The 17,924-nt window shown below is 57.8% G+C and overlaps 2 protein-coding genes across 2 annotated transcripts in view; both read right to left on the minus strand.

The window, feature by feature from the left end:
• Positions 1-3,883: 3,883 nt before the first annotated feature.
• Fadd (Fas associated via death domain) lies at positions 3,884-8,453 on the minus strand. Its single transcript, XM_005333312.5, has 2 exons — positions 8,069-8,453; positions 3,884-5,827 (listed from the first exon to the last, which is right to left on the minus strand). Exons 1-2 carry the CDS (start codon positions 8,352-8,354, stop codon positions 5,487-5,489), a joined length of 627 nt encoding a protein of 208 aa, XP_005333369.1. The 5' UTR covers positions 8,355-8,453; the 3' UTR covers positions 3,884-5,486.
• Positions 8,454-15,382: 6,929 nt separating this feature from the next.
• Ano1 (anoctamin 1) overlaps positions 15,383-17,924 on the minus strand; it is a 33,923-nt gene continuing 31,381 nt past the window's right edge. Inside the window, exon 17 of the mRNA XM_078044859.1 lies at positions 15,383-17,101. Coding sequence (XP_077900985.1) covers positions 16,838-17,101 — 264 coding nt within the window. The 3' untranslated portion in view covers positions 15,383-16,837. The remainder of the gene's footprint in view (positions 17,102-17,924) is intronic.

A 17,924-nucleotide genomic window follows, 5' to 3' on the forward strand; every position in this document is an offset into this window, starting at 1 on the left:
GTCCACAAAGGGACTATGTGGTCAGAAAGCGGCCAGCCGGATGGCTCGGCAGTGACCGTGGAAAGAGGAACATGAAGCTAGAATGTGCACGGGAAGCCGGGGGCTTCCAGGAACGAGGCAGGGGTCTGCGGCCCGGCCACCAGAGGGGATGAGCGGGAATTGAGGAGGGCAGCAGAGGCTGGAGAAGGGTGGAGTAGGGGTGAGGCCCTGCTGGGAACCGGGTGGTGGTGGGAAGGCCACCATGAGGACAGGTCCAGGGTCCCTGCTGCCAAGGGGGAAGCGAGTGAGCCCAAGGAGAGGAAGGCCCGTGTGGCAGCAGGTGAGGTCGGGGACAGGCTGGGCATCGCTGGGGGGAGGGAGGCCTGGTGGCCCCCAGCGATGCCCAGGCTCCAGTCCCCAGGACCTGTGAGCTCGGCCTGAGGGGGCAGGGTAAAGTCATGGATGTGGAAATGGGGAGAGGACCCCGGGCCACTCAGATGCTCAAAGTAATCCCAAGAGCCACGGTGGCAGGTGGGTCAGAGGCTGGTGCAGACGGAGGGGGACGCGGGCTGAAGAACCAGGCAGAGCTGCCCAGGCTGACCACGGGGGTCAGGGGAGGCCCTGCTGCTCATTTTTTTTTATTTTTAATTGTAGATGGACACAGTACCTTTATTTTATTATCCTTATGTGGCACTGAGGATGGAACCCAGCGCCTCCTACAGGCAAGACAAGTGCCACCGCTGAGTCACAACTCAGCCCCCCAACCCCTCGTTTTTAAGGTGTCTGAGAAACGAGGTGTACAGATTGTGGGAAGCAACTGCTATTTACTGCCGGCCCTTTAGGACCCCCGAGGGCAGAGCCTGGACCTGAACCGGGCCAGACCACAGGCCATGCGCTCCATGGCTCCCGTCCCACACCGGCCAGGTGGCACCAATTTCTCCACCTGTGGAGCACTCTCTGGAGAATGAAAACGCAGCAGCCAGCGTCACCCGTCAACACTCTCCCAGGCTTCCCTGGCCGTTCTGGAGAGGGACCCTCGGCCTCTGGCAGGCAGGCCAGCCTCTGCCACGGAGCCACACGGGCCTAACACTCGCCCTCCCGGGGACTTGTGCCCAGCTACCTTCAGTGCAGCCTTGTGTCTGCAGCACCCAGTGGTGGTGGCTGCACAAGGGGAAGCTCCCGTCTGGCTCCAAGTCCCACCTCCTGGGCAGTGTCTCTGCAAGCCCACCCCAGGTCACTAAGCTCCCTGCTCTGCTGCCAGGAGCTGGCCCATCTCCTCCCCGTCCTGGGAGTGTGGACAGCAGCGTGGCCCAGCAGAGGACTTGAGTGTGGGGACTCACCTTACGCCTCATCCTGGGTGGAGTCAAGTCATAAGACTGGTCACCAAAGGCCAGGAGGGATCCCGGATCTGCTCCAAAGTCCTGCTCCTCCCCTGGACTAACGCAGCCTGGGGGGCCCGGAGGGCAAGGGCAGGAGCCCAGAGCTTAGTGGGGCAGGACCTTGGCCGAGATCTCAGCCCTCCAAAGCCAAGGTGGCACAGCATGGCACATGTGGCTTCCCCAGGTCATACATGGACAACTGGGGCAAAGAATGGCCACTCAGCTTCTTCAAATTTTTTGCACTGTGCCTGGGGTGCTCCCACCTTTCAGTCCTGAGACAGGGGCTCACTGACTGCTGCGACCGCAGGGTGCACCACCTGTGTCCGTCAGCTTCTTACCACGCTGACCCAACACCTGCCCCCGCGAGGGCACACCATGGCGGGAGGGCACACCATGGCGGGAGGGCACACCATGGCGGGAGGGCACAGTGGGGGAAAGCTCTCAGCTCCGGGCAGCTGGGAGGGAGGCAGGGAGGGAGCAAGCGAGAGCAAGGGGCCAGGGACGGACACCGTCTCCGAGGCCAGGCACAGGGCGCATGCCCGTCGTATTGGTGACTTGGGAGGCTGAGGCAGGAGGATTCCAGGTTTGAGGTCAGCCTTAGCAACCTAGTGAGGCCCTAAGCAACTTAGTGAGACCCTGTCTCAAAAAATAAAAAGGGCTGGGATGTAGCTCGGTGGTAGAGTGCCCCTGGCCCAATTCCTAGTACAATAAAGAAATAAAAGAAAACATCAAAAAACTCAGTCCCCAGTACCCACCTCCAGGGACCTACTTCTTCCACCCAAGCCACCACTACCCCCACCGACAGTTCCATTCCTCCCCGTCATCTACCACACGGAGTGTTCCACCCAGGGGGTCAGAGCCCACCTCTGAACACTGCTGCCCCCGGACCAAGCTCTCAACACCTAAGCATCTGGGATCAGCCCAGGTTCAGACTGTAACTCTCCCTGCCCTGAAAAACAGGGCACGCTCACCTCACAACGCAACATCAGTCTACTCCCATGAATCCTAGGTCTTTTTGCTTTATTTTTTCTTTTTAGGACCAGGGATTAATCCAGGGCACTTCAGCACCAAGCCACATCCCCAGCCCTTTTTTATTTTTTCTTTTTTTTGTAAGACAGGGTCTCATTAAACTGCTTAAGGCCTCCCTAAATTGCGCTCCTCCTGCCTCAGCCTCCCAAGCTGCTGGGACTGTAGGTGTGCACCCCGACATCTGGTGAATCCCCACTCTTAATAATTGTTTCAGCATCTTGGAGATTTAAGGCAGACTCCCGGCTGTGAGCCTGTAAAAAAAAAAAAAATCAAAAGTGTGTCAAATGCTCCCCATACACAATGGCAAAGAAAAGAGTGAGGATGCAGGGAGATGGGGACCAAGCGAGTCCCTGGAGTCCACGCCTGGCACCCAGGCATGTGGCGGCAGGACGTGGGCTCCACAGGGCCGGTGCGGCGCGGCTCCTGGCCTTAGCAGGCGCAGCCTGTGGGGACTCTGCTGGGCTGCCTCTACCCACTGCCTGCAGCTTTTCTCAGCACAGTCCCCACTCCTGGCCTACGTTGGGGTCCTCACTGCCGCGCTGGCTTTACTTCCACAGCCTCCCTCTCGTCCCTGCGCAGTGACAGGGACCTCAGCACCTTGCCTGGCCTCGCACGTGCCAGCTCAGCAGAAGCCTGCAGGGCCCCAACGCCAGCATCCTGCATCCTGCATAACCAGCACCACGTGCTGCCACCACCTCGAGCAGCAGCAGAGCCTCCGGGGATCCTGGCAGCAGCAGCCTGAGTGCTGGGGGCTGAGCCTGCTGAAAAACTTCCCAGGGCCCCTGTACAGGCAGGGTGTCCATTGGTCTCCAAACAAAGGAATTTCTATTCTTACACCCTTGAGCCTCAGATGGGTGATATCTTGCCAGTTCCTAAGATGCCCTCGAACCATCTTTCCTAGTGTTTCTAGGTAAAATATTTAGTGTTTAGCGGCTGTATTGTGTTCAACACCACACCTTCCTTGACCTCGGTTTTACTCAAAGTTTTCTGGCTAAACTGCAAGTTTTTAAAATCTTTTTGCTTCCTGTTCCCGATTCTCACAATAAACTTGGCTAGAAGCTGCCGGCAATACCCACGCCTCCACACGAAAGCTGTGCTGCCTAGAGATTTCTACTGCCAGACTGAATTCAACCCCTCCAAGTCTCAGGACGTGGAACACATGCTGATGTCTTCTTAGCCAGGGCGTCCTGTGAACGGTCTCCAGACCCATTTCCAAGAGTCCTCCTCCTGCTCTGAGGCCTCCTGAGCAGGCTCACTGCCTGCAGCCTCTTGGCATCCTGGTTTTCTGAGCTCCCACCAGAACCGCATATTGAGCCTGGCTTACAACAATCTAAAACTTCTCCAGTTTGCATCTCTAAACTTTTCAAATTGCTCCCACAAATTCCAAAAAGCTCCAAAGCTTCTGAACCATTAATCACAGCAACAACCCATTTCTCGGTACCAACGTGTTTCAGTCCAGCTTTTTTGCCCTGTGACCAAAAGACGGGACGAGAATGTTTTTAGAAGAAGAAAAGTTTATTTGGCACTCACGGTTTAGGAGGTCTCAGTCCACAGACAGCGAACCCCACTGCTTTGGGCGGAGGTGAGGCAGGACATCGTGGTGGAAGAGTGTGGTGGAGGAAGGCAGCTCAGGAGAGGACAGTCAGGAAGCAGAGAGAAAGTCCTCTCACCAAGGACCAAAGAGAAGCCCACCTCGAGGGACCCACCTGTCCTGTCACACCCGACCTGCTCACAGTCACCACTCAGTCAACCCCTATCGGGGATCAACTCACTGACCAGGTGTATTTCACCTCTGAACTTCCCTGCACTGTCTCACGTAGGAGCTTGGGGGCACACTTCACACCTGAACCATTAGACACGCTAAACGGATGAATCCGCTGGTGAGGTTAAAGCCACGTGATCCGTGCCACTCTTCTTTTTTGGTACTGGGCCTCAAACTCGGGGTCTTAACCACCAGGCCGCAGCCCTACCCCTGAGTTCCAGACAGGGTCTTCCTAGGCCGCCTCGAGCCTTGCTCAGTTGCTGAGGCTGGTCTCCAGCTTCCAACCCGGCCTCCGCCACACGCCTGGCCGACCCACTCCTGGTAAAAGCACCACTCCTGGACAACATTCCAGAACCATAACCATGTCTGGCAGGCGCAGGCAGGTCCCACAGGTGGCAGACCTGCCTTCTGCAGATCACCTCTGGCTTAGATCAATACTCTGGCTAGGGGTGAGCAAGCTATGATAATCCTGCCGCCATTTCCATAGGGAGAGCCCAGGACGAGCTGCTGACACCAGCTGGAATGACCCCTCAGAATACGTGACGAGAAAGTCATCGTCGGGAGTGGGAGTTCTTTGTGACGTGACCTCTTCGGGAAACAGGCTCCAGTTGGGTCAACTGGTTTCCAGAGGCGCCTGGAGGGCTCCGGGTAAAGGCACTGGCTTCAGTGGAGGGCTCTGGAGGCCCAGGGTCTTGCCCCTTGCTAGGCCAATGACCAACTGGATGGTAATTCTGACACAGAACAGCCACCTGCGACCCGGGAACCGGCTCCTTGCGAGGACTGACGGTGGAGGAGCTCGGCTGTGCACCAGTTCCTAGGAGCACTCCACAGGCGTCACTGTGGTCACCCTCACAGCCCTGCTGTCGCCGCTCTGTGAGTCAGCCAGGCGTCCTGACTCCTGGACCAGGACAGCACCTCGTGCTGGTGTCCAGGTCTACCCTGTCGCCTCAAAGAATGGGACAAAATGTGCCTTTTGTCCACGGTGGAGTCACCGTGGGACACGCTGGTTAGAAGGCCCTTCTCCGGAGCCAGATGCGCTGTCCCGGTTCTGACCTCCCTCCAGCCCGTTTCCTCACCTGAAGAACAGGTAGGACTCAATCTGAACGAGTGCCTTTGTGCCCAAAGCTGAGTGAAGATGGCAGAAGCCCCCTCCCTCACCCGCACTCCAGGCCCCGCCTGGCAGAGGAGGGGCTCAGGAAACGCAGCTTTAACTGTGAAGCTGCAGCGTGGCTCTGAGGGGGAGCCCTCTGCCTGGCTCCTGATGGGACTGCCCAGTGCTGGGCATGGTACAGAGAATCAAGTCCCTCCCATGGTCCCCAAGGAGAACGGCAGCCCCATCAAGGAGCTTCTGAGGTGTGAGCGTCCGAGTCCCACTGCACTGGGGACACAGCGTCACTCCCGTTTTGGAGCTGCCGGGCCAGCTGCTCCTCCTCCACGAGGTCGGCCACCAGGTTCATCCGACAGGCCCTGAGCGCCTCGACCAAGCCAGCCACTGTGGCCTTCTCCCGCTCGCTGCTCTTCCACACTCTCAGCGACTCCCGCACCCGCTCTGCCAGGTTGCGGGGGTATCGCTCCTCAATTCCATCGATCTTGGCGTCAGAAACTCCAAGGTGACGAGCCAGTCTCCTCCAGTCTTTCCCCACATTATCACATATGATGCTGAAGGCTGCGTGCAGATCTGGGGGGAAAGAACAAGACTTACTGGAGGTTTGGGGAGCACCCTGACCCCCACAGGATTCTCCGGGCTGACCCGAGTGCTGAGCAGGCAGATCACCTACACACAAGGCCTGCACGGAGGTGAAAGCCACCGAGAAGCTCAGGGACTGTCACAGAGAGCCTGAGATTAACCTCAATTCCCAAGGCAGCCCCCGTGGGACTCAGAGAGCTGCCTGCTTAGGACAGGGGAACCAAGGGGCGGAGGAGCTGAGAAGAAAGTGGGGCTGTTCCCAGTCCTAATCTGCAGCGAGTCGAAGGGCAATCTCCTGAAGCTATGTCTACTCAAGTCCCTGGAACTGAAAATGTTATTTGGAAAAAAAGATCCTTGCAGATGTAAGGGAACATCTTGAGAGTTCACCTGGATTATCTGGGTAGGCCCTACATCTAGTGACCATGCAGGCAGAGCTGGAGGGACGAGGCCACAGATTAAAGATGCTGGGAGTCACCCAAAGTTGGGAGAGGCAAGGAGGGACTGGTCGGTAGAGCCACAGAGGGACGTGACCCCTGCCGACACCTGACCTTTGCAGATTTCTGGCCTCCAGATTACATGATAATAGATTCCTACAGTTTAACCCTCCAAGCTTGTGAAATCTGTCATGGCAGCCCCGGGACAACAGTGCACACCCTAGTTCTTATTTTGGAAGCTACTCCACTCCCTGCTGCAAAGCCACTACTGAGATCAGAAAGCGCTATGAGCCCAATAAGCAGCTTCAGGAGTGTGTGTGTAGGGGAGCAGGCAGGACAAGACAGTACCAGACAGCTGCTCTCACTGTCAGCAGGTGAGCCCACTCCTCCAGCCCCCTGAAAGCACTTGTTGCTGTGATCATTTGGAAAGACGAGGAACTAAGGCACAGGGATGTTAAGTGAATATCTTGATGTCACACAGCTAGAAACTGACTGAGCTGCGGTTCAAAACCCTGTCACCCTGTGCCAGAGACCATGTTAAACTGCCTTTTGTAGGAAAAAGTGCACCACACACAGCATCAACCCACTCTGAACTGCTGTCGACCTGGTATATTTCCTCCAACACAGTAATTACAAGACTACAGTTAATATCAAACACTGACATATACGTGTCATCTAAAAAGGTACTGAGTCTATTTTTAAGGCTGTCCTTTATCAACTCTTTCCTCATTGCTAAATATCCTTGAAAACATCATTTTTTCTGATCCTTTCTGTTTGTCCAACACTGTGTGTGTATGAAATTCTAACCACAGCCTGTAGTCTGCAGGGTGTCCCTGAAGCACTAAACTCCCAGGCCCAGGGGCTGAGGGACCCTAGGTATACACTGGTCTCTTACTCCTGGCACCCCAGCAAGCCAAAGGGGAGAATGAAGAGGGGCTGCTCAGAGTGGACTCCTTCGAAAAGGCAGTGTAGAGCAAAAACCTTATCTGATTTCCGAGTACCTGCATAAGTGTCATGAGGTATCTTGGGGAAGACCCAAGTACACACATGAAATTCTTGTTTTCATATCTATGCTTCGTATGTAAACCTGAAGGTAACTCTATACAACACTGTAGATAACTTTGTGCATGAAAATTTCCATTTGTGGCTTCTCAAAACATTTTGGCTCTCACAGCACTTCCAGTTTCAGATTTCGGCCTGCACCTCCCACCCCAGGCCAGACGGCCTTAGGTGCATCCCAGATCTGCTGTCAGCTGTGCATTTAGGCAAGAACTTACACTTGTGAGCCACTGTCCTCTTCTCTGAAAGATGGCAAGAAAGATGGGAAATAAGAGTATCTAACTCACAAAGGAACAAGTCAAGTGTGCCGTCGGTGGCACCTGGGAACACTGGGTCAGAGCTACCAAGGGGTGGTGTTGGTCTCCGACGGCCAGGAAGGGGGTCAGCGGGGCACGGTCCCGGAGGCGGACGACCGGATGCAGCAGGCTATCTGACCTCTGCCCATTTTCTCCACTCTACCCCACCCGGTCACTCACGGTCCTTTTCCTTCAGTGAGTTTTCTAATTCATCTGGAAAAAGTGGGGTGGGGAAAACACTGCAGGCCAGGGGTGGGCATCTAGGCCCTGCCACCTCGGGTGGGCTGACTCCTCTGGGTTTGGGTTTGCCCATCTGCCACCCCTGCCCCAAAGCGGTTCCCAGAACACCTGGCAAAGAGCAGGAGCTTGGAGTCCACTGAGGGACTTGGAGTCCACTGAGGGGCGAACCGGCCCTGCGCCCGCGGCGGGGCCCCCGCACTCACCTGCCTCCTCCTGCGCGGCCCCCGCCGCCGCCCCCACCTCGAAGTCGTCCAGGCGCTGCAGCAGGTCGTGGCGCCGCAGCGAGGCCAGCAGGTCGCGCAGCAGCCCGGTGTGCTCGGCCTCCAGGTCCTTCTGCTCCAGCAGCACCTCGAAGAGCTCGTGGCCGCGCTGCACGCGCTCCAGCTTCCTCTTGCCCACTAGCCCCTGGCACAGGAACTTGAGCTCGGTCAGCTCGCCGCTGGACAGGTCGGCCGACACCGAGTGCAGCAGCACCCGGAAGGGGTCCATGGCGGCGCCGGCGAGCAGCCTGCACGCCCCGCGCCCACCCAGCCCCCGGCACTCGGGTTTCCGATTCGAACCCGGAAGTCACCGTCAGTCTTCCGGCTCAACTTCTCGCGAGAGCTCTAGGCTTTGCGCATGCGTATGGCGCGCGCCGAAGCCTTTTCCACCTGGGCTGGCGGCGGTCTCTGCGCCTGCGCCCTGCGGGTCGCGCTGGGTCCCTGAGAGCCTGCGCGGGCAAGTCTGGGAGGTGGCGGGTTTGCCGAGCGCGGCGCAGCCCTGCTGTGTCCTGGGACGGCAACCGCGAGCCCCCGGGGGTACGGTTGCTAGGCCACGTCACGACGGACCTGTTACCGTTCTACACCAACATCCACCAAGCTTGGAAGTGCGTTCTGTAGGGATCCGGGGGACGTCTTCTGTGTGGGGGAGGAGAACCCCAAAGCGCAGTACCGAGAGGTCTCTTTGGTTCGGAGGTGTGAATATCCGACTTTTCCAGTTAGGGCTACTCTCGAGAGCATCCCTGAGCCTTCTGTCGGGGCTGGGGAAAGGTTGGTCCTATCACCAGGTCAGCTGAGGACCACGGAGGCAATCGGGCCGTGTTGGCGCATGGGGTGGCTGTGGTTAGAAATGACGAGAGAGGAGGTGCAGGGTCCTCATCCCAGCGACAAGCCATCACCGGTGTCGTCGGTGGTGGGGGCACTCCTCGCCCTGCTCTGAGCACCCATTCCAGCTGCCAGCGAGCGCAGCGGACCCCGGAAACATGCCGGTACTAGGTGTCCATTCCCAATGCCACAGGAGAGAACGTGGCCAGCGGGCAGAGGGGGCCTCCCTGTGGGACACGAGCCAAGGGGGACAGGGCTGAGGTCCCAGGAGCAGCAAGAGGCAGGCCTTGTGGGGAGAGGTGGTGGGCGCCAGGAGGGTGTCAGTGAGGAGGGGCCTTGGCCCAGGACTCAGTTTCCCTGCAGAGTGTGGACAGGGGTGAGACCAACTGAGCTACCCTGACGTTTTTTGAGTGGGGTTAAAATCCAGGTCATAGAGTCCACCCCTTGGTCTTCCTTGTGGTCTAATCCTGGAGCATTTCCATCACCAGAAGGAATCCCTCCGGCACTTTCTGTCAGGGGCCCTCCCCGCTCCAGCCCAGCACCGATGACCTTTCCGTCTGTGGATCTGCCTGCTGGTGGTAGAGGACCGGCGGTTTCCTGGTTTAGCTTAGAACCTCCTACAGGCTGAACTCATGCTCAGTCACAATTTCTCTCAGGAGAAGATTTAATTTGTTTCCACTTTTTGGCTATTTTTTTTTTTTTTTTGGAGGGGGTACTGGGGATTGGACTCAGGGGCCCTGACCACTGAGCCACATCCCCAGCCCAATTTTGTATTTTATTTAGAGACAGGGTCTCCCTGAGTTGCTTAGCACCTCACTTTTGCTGAGGCTGGCTTTGAACTCACCATCCTCCTGCCTCGGCCTACTGAGCCGCAGGTGTGTGCCACCGTGCCTGGCCACTTTTTGGATTTTGAACACTGAATTACATCTTTACAGAGTCCCTCTGATCAGCCAGTAGAAGTCAAGACACTCTGCAATCACCCCCACCAAAGATGGGGGTGCCCGGACCCGGGGGTGCAGGCACAGCAGGAGCTTGAGAACGCAGCAGCCAGTCTTCTTTGGACTTGGGGCAGGGGTGTAACCAAGAGGAAGTAGGAGGGTTTGCTGGGTTTGAAGGCTGGTGCCTTCCTGGACTGAAGCGGGGAAGGGGTGGGGTGGGGCAGGCTTGGGAGGAAGAGCAAGGGCTGCTTAGGGGCACAAGGTGCCTATCAGACCTTTCGGCAGAGCTGTTTGGCAGGGGCTGCCCAGGTCAAGGGTTATGACGGAGATCTGGGCCAGAGATTGAATTTTGGGAGTCCTCTGCAGATAAATGGTATTTTAAGCACCACGAGAATCAGGTCATCCATGAGAGAGGCAGAGAAACTGGCCTGTGGCTCAGTCCAGGGTGTCCACCACTAAGGGGCAGTGGGACGTGGAAGAGTGGGGGAAGGAGGCTGAGAGCGAGCCTTGGGAGGCAGCAGGTGAACCAGGAGCCTCTTGTGAGGGGAGAGGCTCCAAGTACCCAGCTGGCCTTTAAGCAAGGCTCAAAGACATTTTCAAACAAGCTGCAGGCCAGTGCTGTGATGGGGTCTGTTGGTACACTCCTTCCTCAGTCGGCCCCCTGGCCTCCACCTCTGTGGCTCGGCTCTGTCTTCCCGGTGGCTTTCCACAGTGCAAGTTCCCTGTTTTGACAAGGTCTGACTGATGGCTTTTTCCCATTATGGATTGTGGTAGCGAGTTTCAGATCTCTTTGACTAACCTTAGACCCCCACATTTTTTTTCTATTTTCTTGTGTAATTGCATAAATCCATGACCCCCTTTACGTTGGTCTTTAAGGTAAGGTGCAGGTTGAGGTGAGGTTCTTTCCGGCCTGGGGGGACTGCTGGTTCCAGTGTGTTGACCCCGTGCAGGGGGGACTTTTATAGGGCTCGGGGCTCGTGAGTCACTGAAGGCCACTCACAAGCTGCCCCACAGAGGTCTCCGCCGCGGCCTGCACGTCGCGATTTTGACGGGTTGTGTTCGTGTATTTTTCTCTCACTTGGTGCCTTTCCAAGAAAGGCAGACAGGAGAGCGAGCACCTTGCGGGCGTCTCCCTTTCCGGGTTCCCCGCTCCGCCTCAGCCCCTCCCAGGGTGACCTTCCTGCCTCTTTCTCTGTTTGCTTTGGTCTCTCTGGTTCCTGCAGAGGGACTGCCTCCAGAATCCGCGGATCCTCAATCCTCGGTTTCCTTCAAAAGTATTTTGGTTTTTGTTGGAGGGGCCTCCCCACAGCTGGGCAAGGCTAGGCACAGGCTGCCCTGGACCTCCAGGGAAACCAGCCCTGCTGACACCTTGACTTTAGCCCAGCGAGGCCCACGCGGGACATCCCAGCCACGGAGCCGCAGGGTAATGCTTTTGGTTTGTCTTAAGCTGTGGGGTTTGTGGTCCTTTGCGGACTCCTCGTCCCTCCCCAAGAGCAGCTCCCGAGGTTGCCAGCAGGGGGCAGCAGCCACCAGCAGGAAGAAGCAGGCAAGGTCGTTTCTTCCCTGGACATCAGCATGGGGGTGACTGGGAGGGACAGGGAAGGCAGACACCTCTGGAGCCCCGGAAGTCTGCTTCAGTCCTGGCTACAGACACTGTGTTGCAGAGAAGTTAATTGCCACACTCTGGTGAAGGGGAGACAGAGGGAAGGGGGGAGGGGAGGGGGAGGAAAGCGGGGAACAAACAACAGAGTCAGTTCCTTGGTGGGACCGAGGGGGTCAGACCTGAGCGCCTGCTGGACACAGCCTTTCCCTGTGGCCGCCTTCCCGGCAGGCTCCTAGCAGGGGCAGCACGCACCATCCCACCTGGGGAGACCCCGAAGGAACCTGTGCTGGCCCAGGCAGGGCTTCCAGACACCCCCTTCTCCACAGGCTGTGACCAGCAGGGCTGTGTGAGCATGGAGCTAGCCCTCCATGTGCCCCCATGCTCCTTCCATTGGCTCGTGGGCTAGCTTGAGCCTGAGGTCTCAGCTGAAGGGCGGAAGGCCAAGTTGCCAGTCTGTCTGCCTTCCACCCGTCCATCCATCCATCCATCCACCCATCTACCCACCCATACATCCATCTACCCACCCATACATCCATCCACCCATCCCCCCTCCCCCATCCACCCATCCACCCACCTACCCACCCATACATCCATCCACCCATCCCCCCTCCCCCATCCACCCATCCACCCACCTACCCACCCATACATCCATTCACCCATCCCCCCTCCCCCATCCACCCATCCACCCACCTACCCACCCATACATCCATCCACCCATCCCCCCTCCCCCATCCACCCATCCTCCAGCTACCCACCCATTCACCCACCTATCCATCCATCACCTGTCCATCCACCCATCCATTCACCCATCCACTCATCCATCTGTCCATCCATCCATCCATCCATCCATCCATCCATCCATCCATCCACCCATCTAGCCATCTATCCATCCATCCACCTATCCATCCATCTGTCCTTCTACCCATCCATCTATCCATCCATCCATCTACCTGTCCATCCACCCATCCATGTATCTATCCACCCATCCACCCATTCATCTATCCACCCATCCATCTGTCTATCCATCCATCCATCCATCCACCCATCTAGCCATCTATCCATCCATCCACCTATCCATCCACCTGTCCATCTACCCATCCATCTATCCATCCACCCATCCACCTGTCCATCCACCCATCCATGTATGTATCCACCCATCCACCCATTCATCTATCCACCCATCCACCCATCCATCTGTCCATCCATCCATCCACCCATCTAGCCATCTATCCATCCATCCACCTGTCCATCTACCCATCCATCTATCCATCCACCTGTCCATCTTCCCATTCATCTATCCATCCACCCATCCATGTATCTATCCACCCATCCACCCATCCATCTGTCCATCCATCCATCCATCCATCCATCCATCCACCCATCTATCCATCCATCCATCCACCTGTCCATCCACCCATCCATCTATCTATCCACCCATCCATCCATCCATCCATCTACCTACCCATGCTTCCATCCATCCACCCATCTGTCCATCCACCTGTCCACCCATCCATCCACCAATCTGTCCACCCACCCACCCACCCACCCATCCTCCAGCTATCCCCCATCCATCTGTCATCCCTCCACCCCCACCCACGGCTGGTCTGCCCATCCACCCGCCCACCCACCCATTCACCCATCACCTGCTCCCTCCCTATTCACCCAGCACTTCCTGGCCCTGCCTGTGCCTGGCGCTGTACCGTGCCCCCTCCTGGCCTGTCAAGTGTTCAGTCTCCATTTTTCCTGTGGTGTCCACACAACGTGGACAGGTACACGAGTACTGTCTGATGCGTGGTGACAGACCCTCTGTGGTGGGGTCATTTTAGGGACTCACGAGTGGTTCCTGGAGACCTGTAGATGAGTGGATGTGGGAGTTGGGGTGTGTGGGGCAGGCTCTAATCTCGGCCTTAGGTGGGGACTGCCCTGTCCCAGGCACAGACCTTGGCTAAGGTGTTCCAGGGATTCCCACAGCTGGTCCTGAACCAAGGACAGGGACCTTGGCCCAAGGCTTATGTAGCAAGGCCGGTGACTCCAGGAGGGCCAGCCCCAGCTGTCCCCCAGCCTGTGGACAGTCATGCCTGGCGGGGGGGGGGGGGAGAGGGTGGCAGTGGGGCAGCTGGAGGACAGCTGTCAGATACCAGAGTGACACCATGGCAGGGGGCAGAATCAGGTGAGTGGCTTTTCAGTAGAACATGCGAATCTGGATTTGGATGTATATTTCCTTGGATTTTAAAAATATGTGGGAAATTAACTAAAAAATTAACAAGTGCTGAGCCCATCGTGGGGGGTGGCCTCCTGCAGCAGCCTCCACCTTGGGGCTCAATCCCTCTTCCAGGGCTGTGTGCAGCTGGGCCAGTCCAGGCCTTGGGCCTGCCTCCCACCCACGAGGCCCCAGCACCCGCTGTAGAGACTCCAGTGGTCCTTGGTGCCCGAGTCTGGACCGAAGGAAGGTCATGTAGCCATGTGGGCAGCAGAGCCCTGGCCATCTCTGTTCCCTTCTAAAATGATGGCACTGGCTGCCCGAGGCTTTTTCATGGCCAGGTCCCAGGTCCTGGGGTCTCTCTGCCCTGGGCCTCCCGCAGGCCCCAGCACCGCAGGCCTGCATTTCTCTATACCTTTCTCCCCGTCGCCTCCTCCCGCTGAAGGGCCACCTTACAGCTGCCAAGGCAGCGAACCCTCGGCCAGGCCCAGGTTCCTATTCCACCCGCTGCCACACGGATCAGCATGCCCTGTCCTTCCAAGTTGGCTCTGGCTACCCCCCCCCCACACCCTCCCCCCCACTCCCTCCCCCCCACTCCTGGAACCTACTCTCTGCCTCAGGACCTCTGCACCACAGTTCTCTCTGCCTGACCCGGTTCTTTGGGGGAACCGAGGAGGTCAGACCTGAGGGCTTTGTTTCTGGCTCCTCTTTGCTCACGTCGCGAGGGCTTCGCTGACCAACTAGGCCACTCTCTTGACACTCAGAGCCCTTGCCACTTCGTCCTGAGCATCCCTTCCTCGCTCTCCAATCTTTCGGTTCCAGGGTTAGTTTTCTGGTCCAGCATCCGACTCCCTCCGCAGGGTCATCCCAGAGGGAAGGGGCGCGCCTGTTGGCAGCTCCCCTCCCCGAGCACGGCCGTGCCCCCGAGCGCTGCGTCCCGGCTTCACCTGGCAAGTGCCCACCTGGCGTGTCCTCCCCCGCGGCGCGCTGGACGTGAGCTCCGCGCCGGCACTAGGGGGCGCCGGAGGCCACGGCGGGGTCGGGGCTCCTGGGTGCTGGGGGTAAAAGTCGCCAGGCTTTACTGCCATGATGGTGACCACGGGTGGCGCTTAAAGTGTCCTCGCTTGCCCACGTGTATACCCTGGCAATCCAAGGGGGCTCCCCAAAAGGTTTGGGAAATTTAACTGAGTTCAGTACCAACGTGCTGGGTTGTGGATTCAGGAGCCCGCAAGAGCCTGGTGAGCTGGCGTGACACCTCCTTCGAGCGGACACCAGGACGTGCGTGTGCACGCAGCGCTGGCAGGTGTGTGGGTTCCACGGTGCAAAGCCCGAGACCACGAAAGCAAACGCGCGCCGCTGCATGCAGGCCTACAGTGCGGGCGAGCATGCGTGCGCACGCCCAGGACCAGCAGAGGCAAGGCCACAAACACGCCAGCGGGTGCGCACTCGCACACGTGTGCACAGACAGGCCTGGGCACGCATACGAGCCCGTGCAGCCACACACTGGCACGCGGACACACACGCAGGAGCCGAAGTCCCAGGAACACCTAGGACAACTTGCACAGGAAACACACCTTCCTGGTCAATCACACCCAAACGTGCAGCCTCAAGCGAGGACATGTCCCCGACTGTGGGGAGCCTCTGGAGTGTCCTGGGGCACAGGTCATGAAGGCAGCACTCAAATAAGGAGAGCATTGTGTTTTCAAATTTATTTAAATGAATATTCAGCCACAGTCCTCTGTGGATTTGTGTACATTCAGTTTTTTAAAAAATGGATTCCATAAAAGGAATTTTGGTAGTCACCTAATTCTTAACACAATATTTATATACAAAAACTCCATTTGAAACTCCTACTGTACAAGAGAAAATAGAAGCATCAGTTTGATTTTAGCAAGTAAGGAAGACCTGACCCCTGGAGGGGCTCCGATCACCGACCGCCAGTCAACTGCAGGAATGTCAATTTCACCACCAGGAAACGCTCAAACACACCATGGAGATCTTCTCCTTGGCCTTGAAACGTTTTGTTTCTTGGTGCTTGAGAAATTTCAGATAACTGGTTAGTATAACCAGTGCAAGTTTAGATCACTCATATCATTTATGAGAACTTTTTTTTTAATCTACAAGCTTTTAAAATGATCATTGTCCATCAGAGACATTCCCGTGAGTAAATATAGAGAAATGTTACCAAAATAGAAGCCTTTATTAATAAAAATCTTTGGTAGTAACAGTATTTGAAATTCCTCTCAATGATACTTGGTTAACTAATAAACTTCCACCTTGAGCTACAGAAAAAAAAATCCTCCACATCCCGCAGTTTAGTTTTAAACAACTAAACAAAACCAAGAAGTATTCTAAAGCTTTGAATGACTCTCAGAAGCCTTAGGACTTGGTGGTGCCCTTGAACCTCCTTCAGATCACCTTGGAGGTGATCTCCCTGCCCACCTCCCTGTCACCCTGGTCTCATCTCACAAAAGGGCATCGACTGATGAAGCCCAGCACCCAGGGTGTGAGGCTGGCGCAGGGGTGCTGGTCAGCTATGGCTTAATCAGGACACCTGCACCCCTGGGCTCCAAGGATGGACGGGAGCCCCGTGCCCCTGTGTGGCCAGGGCCAGGCACCTCTCTGAGCAGAGTGCCTCAGCTTCCGCGCTCACCGAAGGAGTCAGGATCACAGTCCTGGGCTTCTCTGACCTGCGGCCGGCCAGGTGACCCGTTGGGGAGCTGCGTCCCCACAGTCCCTCTCAGCCTCTCTGTTCTTCCCCAAACCTGGCTCCAGCTCGGGCCGGATGCCGTGGAGACCATCTGTCACTGTCTTAAGGCATCGGTCAGAGGAACAGATGATTTCTAGGGCCTCTGCTCTCTCCCCACTGCGAAGGGGACCCTGGCCCGCTGAGGGCCCTGCCAAGCGCCCGCCCTGGCCCGCTGTTGCCCACCACCAGCCATCACGTTGGTTCACCTTGAATACTAACGATAAAAAAATCCCTGCATAATGGCTTTGTGCAAAAACAGGAGAAAAACAGAAAGAAGAGAGAAAAATGTCCCATCAGAAAGTGGCCCTCCATGTTCCTGGGAGCCACAGGGCCCTGGAGGGGCAAAGTGCGCCCACCCCAGGGCGCCCCCGTCGGGAAGCCGCCGCCCGCAGCGCCGCAGCTACAGCATGCCCCCGCGGTACGCACCGCCGGGGCCCGGGCCGCCGCCGCCGCCGGGGCGTGGCGTGGCACTGTGGTGGTTGCAGGGGTCCTCGCTGTCACGGTCCTTCTCCATCCACGTGTCCAGAAGCTGCTGCTTGCCCTGCTCCTCCCTCATGAAGAGCTCCACCATGAGCACCTTCTCCTTGTGGATCTGCTGGCTGATGTCCTTGGGGATGTCCGGGATCACCCAGTCCACAAAGTCACTCATGAACATGACCAGGTTCTGCAAGGGGGACCGTCACCACAGGGCGGGAAGGATGCCACTGGGAAGGGCGCCCCACCTGTCCGCCCCGCCTGACGGCTCTCTGCTCCCACCTCTCACCTGCCCCACCCCTCTCCCTGCTCCCACCTCTCACCTGCCCCACCTCTATCCCTGCTCCCACCTCTCACCTGCCCCACCTCTATCCCTGCTCCCACCTCTCACCTGCCCCACCCCTCTCCCTGCTCCCACCTCTCACCTGCCCCACCCCTCTCCCTGCTCCCACCTGTCACCTGCCCCACCCCTCTCCCTGCTCCCACCTCTCACCTGCCCCACCCCTCTCCCTGCTCCCACCTCTCACCTGCCCCACCCCTCTCCCTGCTCCCACCTCTCACCTGCCCCACCCCTCTCCCTGCTCCCACCTCTCACCTGCCCCACCTCTATCCCTGCTCCCACCTGTCACCTGCCCCACCCCTCTCCCTGCTCCCACCTCTCACCTGCCCCACCTCTATCCCTGCTCCCACCTGTCACCTGCCCCACCCCTCTCCCTGCTCCCACCTCTCACCTGCCCCACCCCTCTCCCTGCTCCCACCTCTCACCTGCCCCACCCCTCTCCCTGCTCCCACCTCTCACCTGCCCCACCCCTCTCCCTGCTCCCACCTCTCACCTGCCCCACCCCTCTCCCTGCTCCCACCTCTCACCTGCCCCACCCCTCTCCCTGCTCCCACCTCTCACCTGCCCCACCCCTCTCCCTGCTCCCACCTCTCACCTGCCCCACCCCTCTCCCTGCTCCCACCTCTCACCTGCCCCACCCCTCTCCCTGCTCCCACCTCTCACCTGCCCCACC

This window comes from Ictidomys tridecemlineatus, chromosome 4 (genome assembly GCF_052094955.1).
Source record: "Ictidomys tridecemlineatus isolate mIctTri1 chromosome 4, mIctTri1.hap1, whole genome shotgun sequence".
Taxonomy (NCBI): domain Eukaryota; kingdom Metazoa; phylum Chordata; class Mammalia; order Rodentia; family Sciuridae; genus Ictidomys; species Ictidomys tridecemlineatus.

Coding starts and splice junctions, on each gene's coding strand:
- Fadd (XM_005333312.5), bottom strand. CDS start 8,354: ATGGACCCCTTCCGGGTGCTGCTGCACTCGGTGTCGGCCGACCTGTCC. Junction 5,828..8,068: donor GGCCGCGCAGGAGGAGGCAG/GTGAGTGCGGGG, acceptor CTTTCCCCCCAG/ATCTGCACGCAGCCTTCAGC.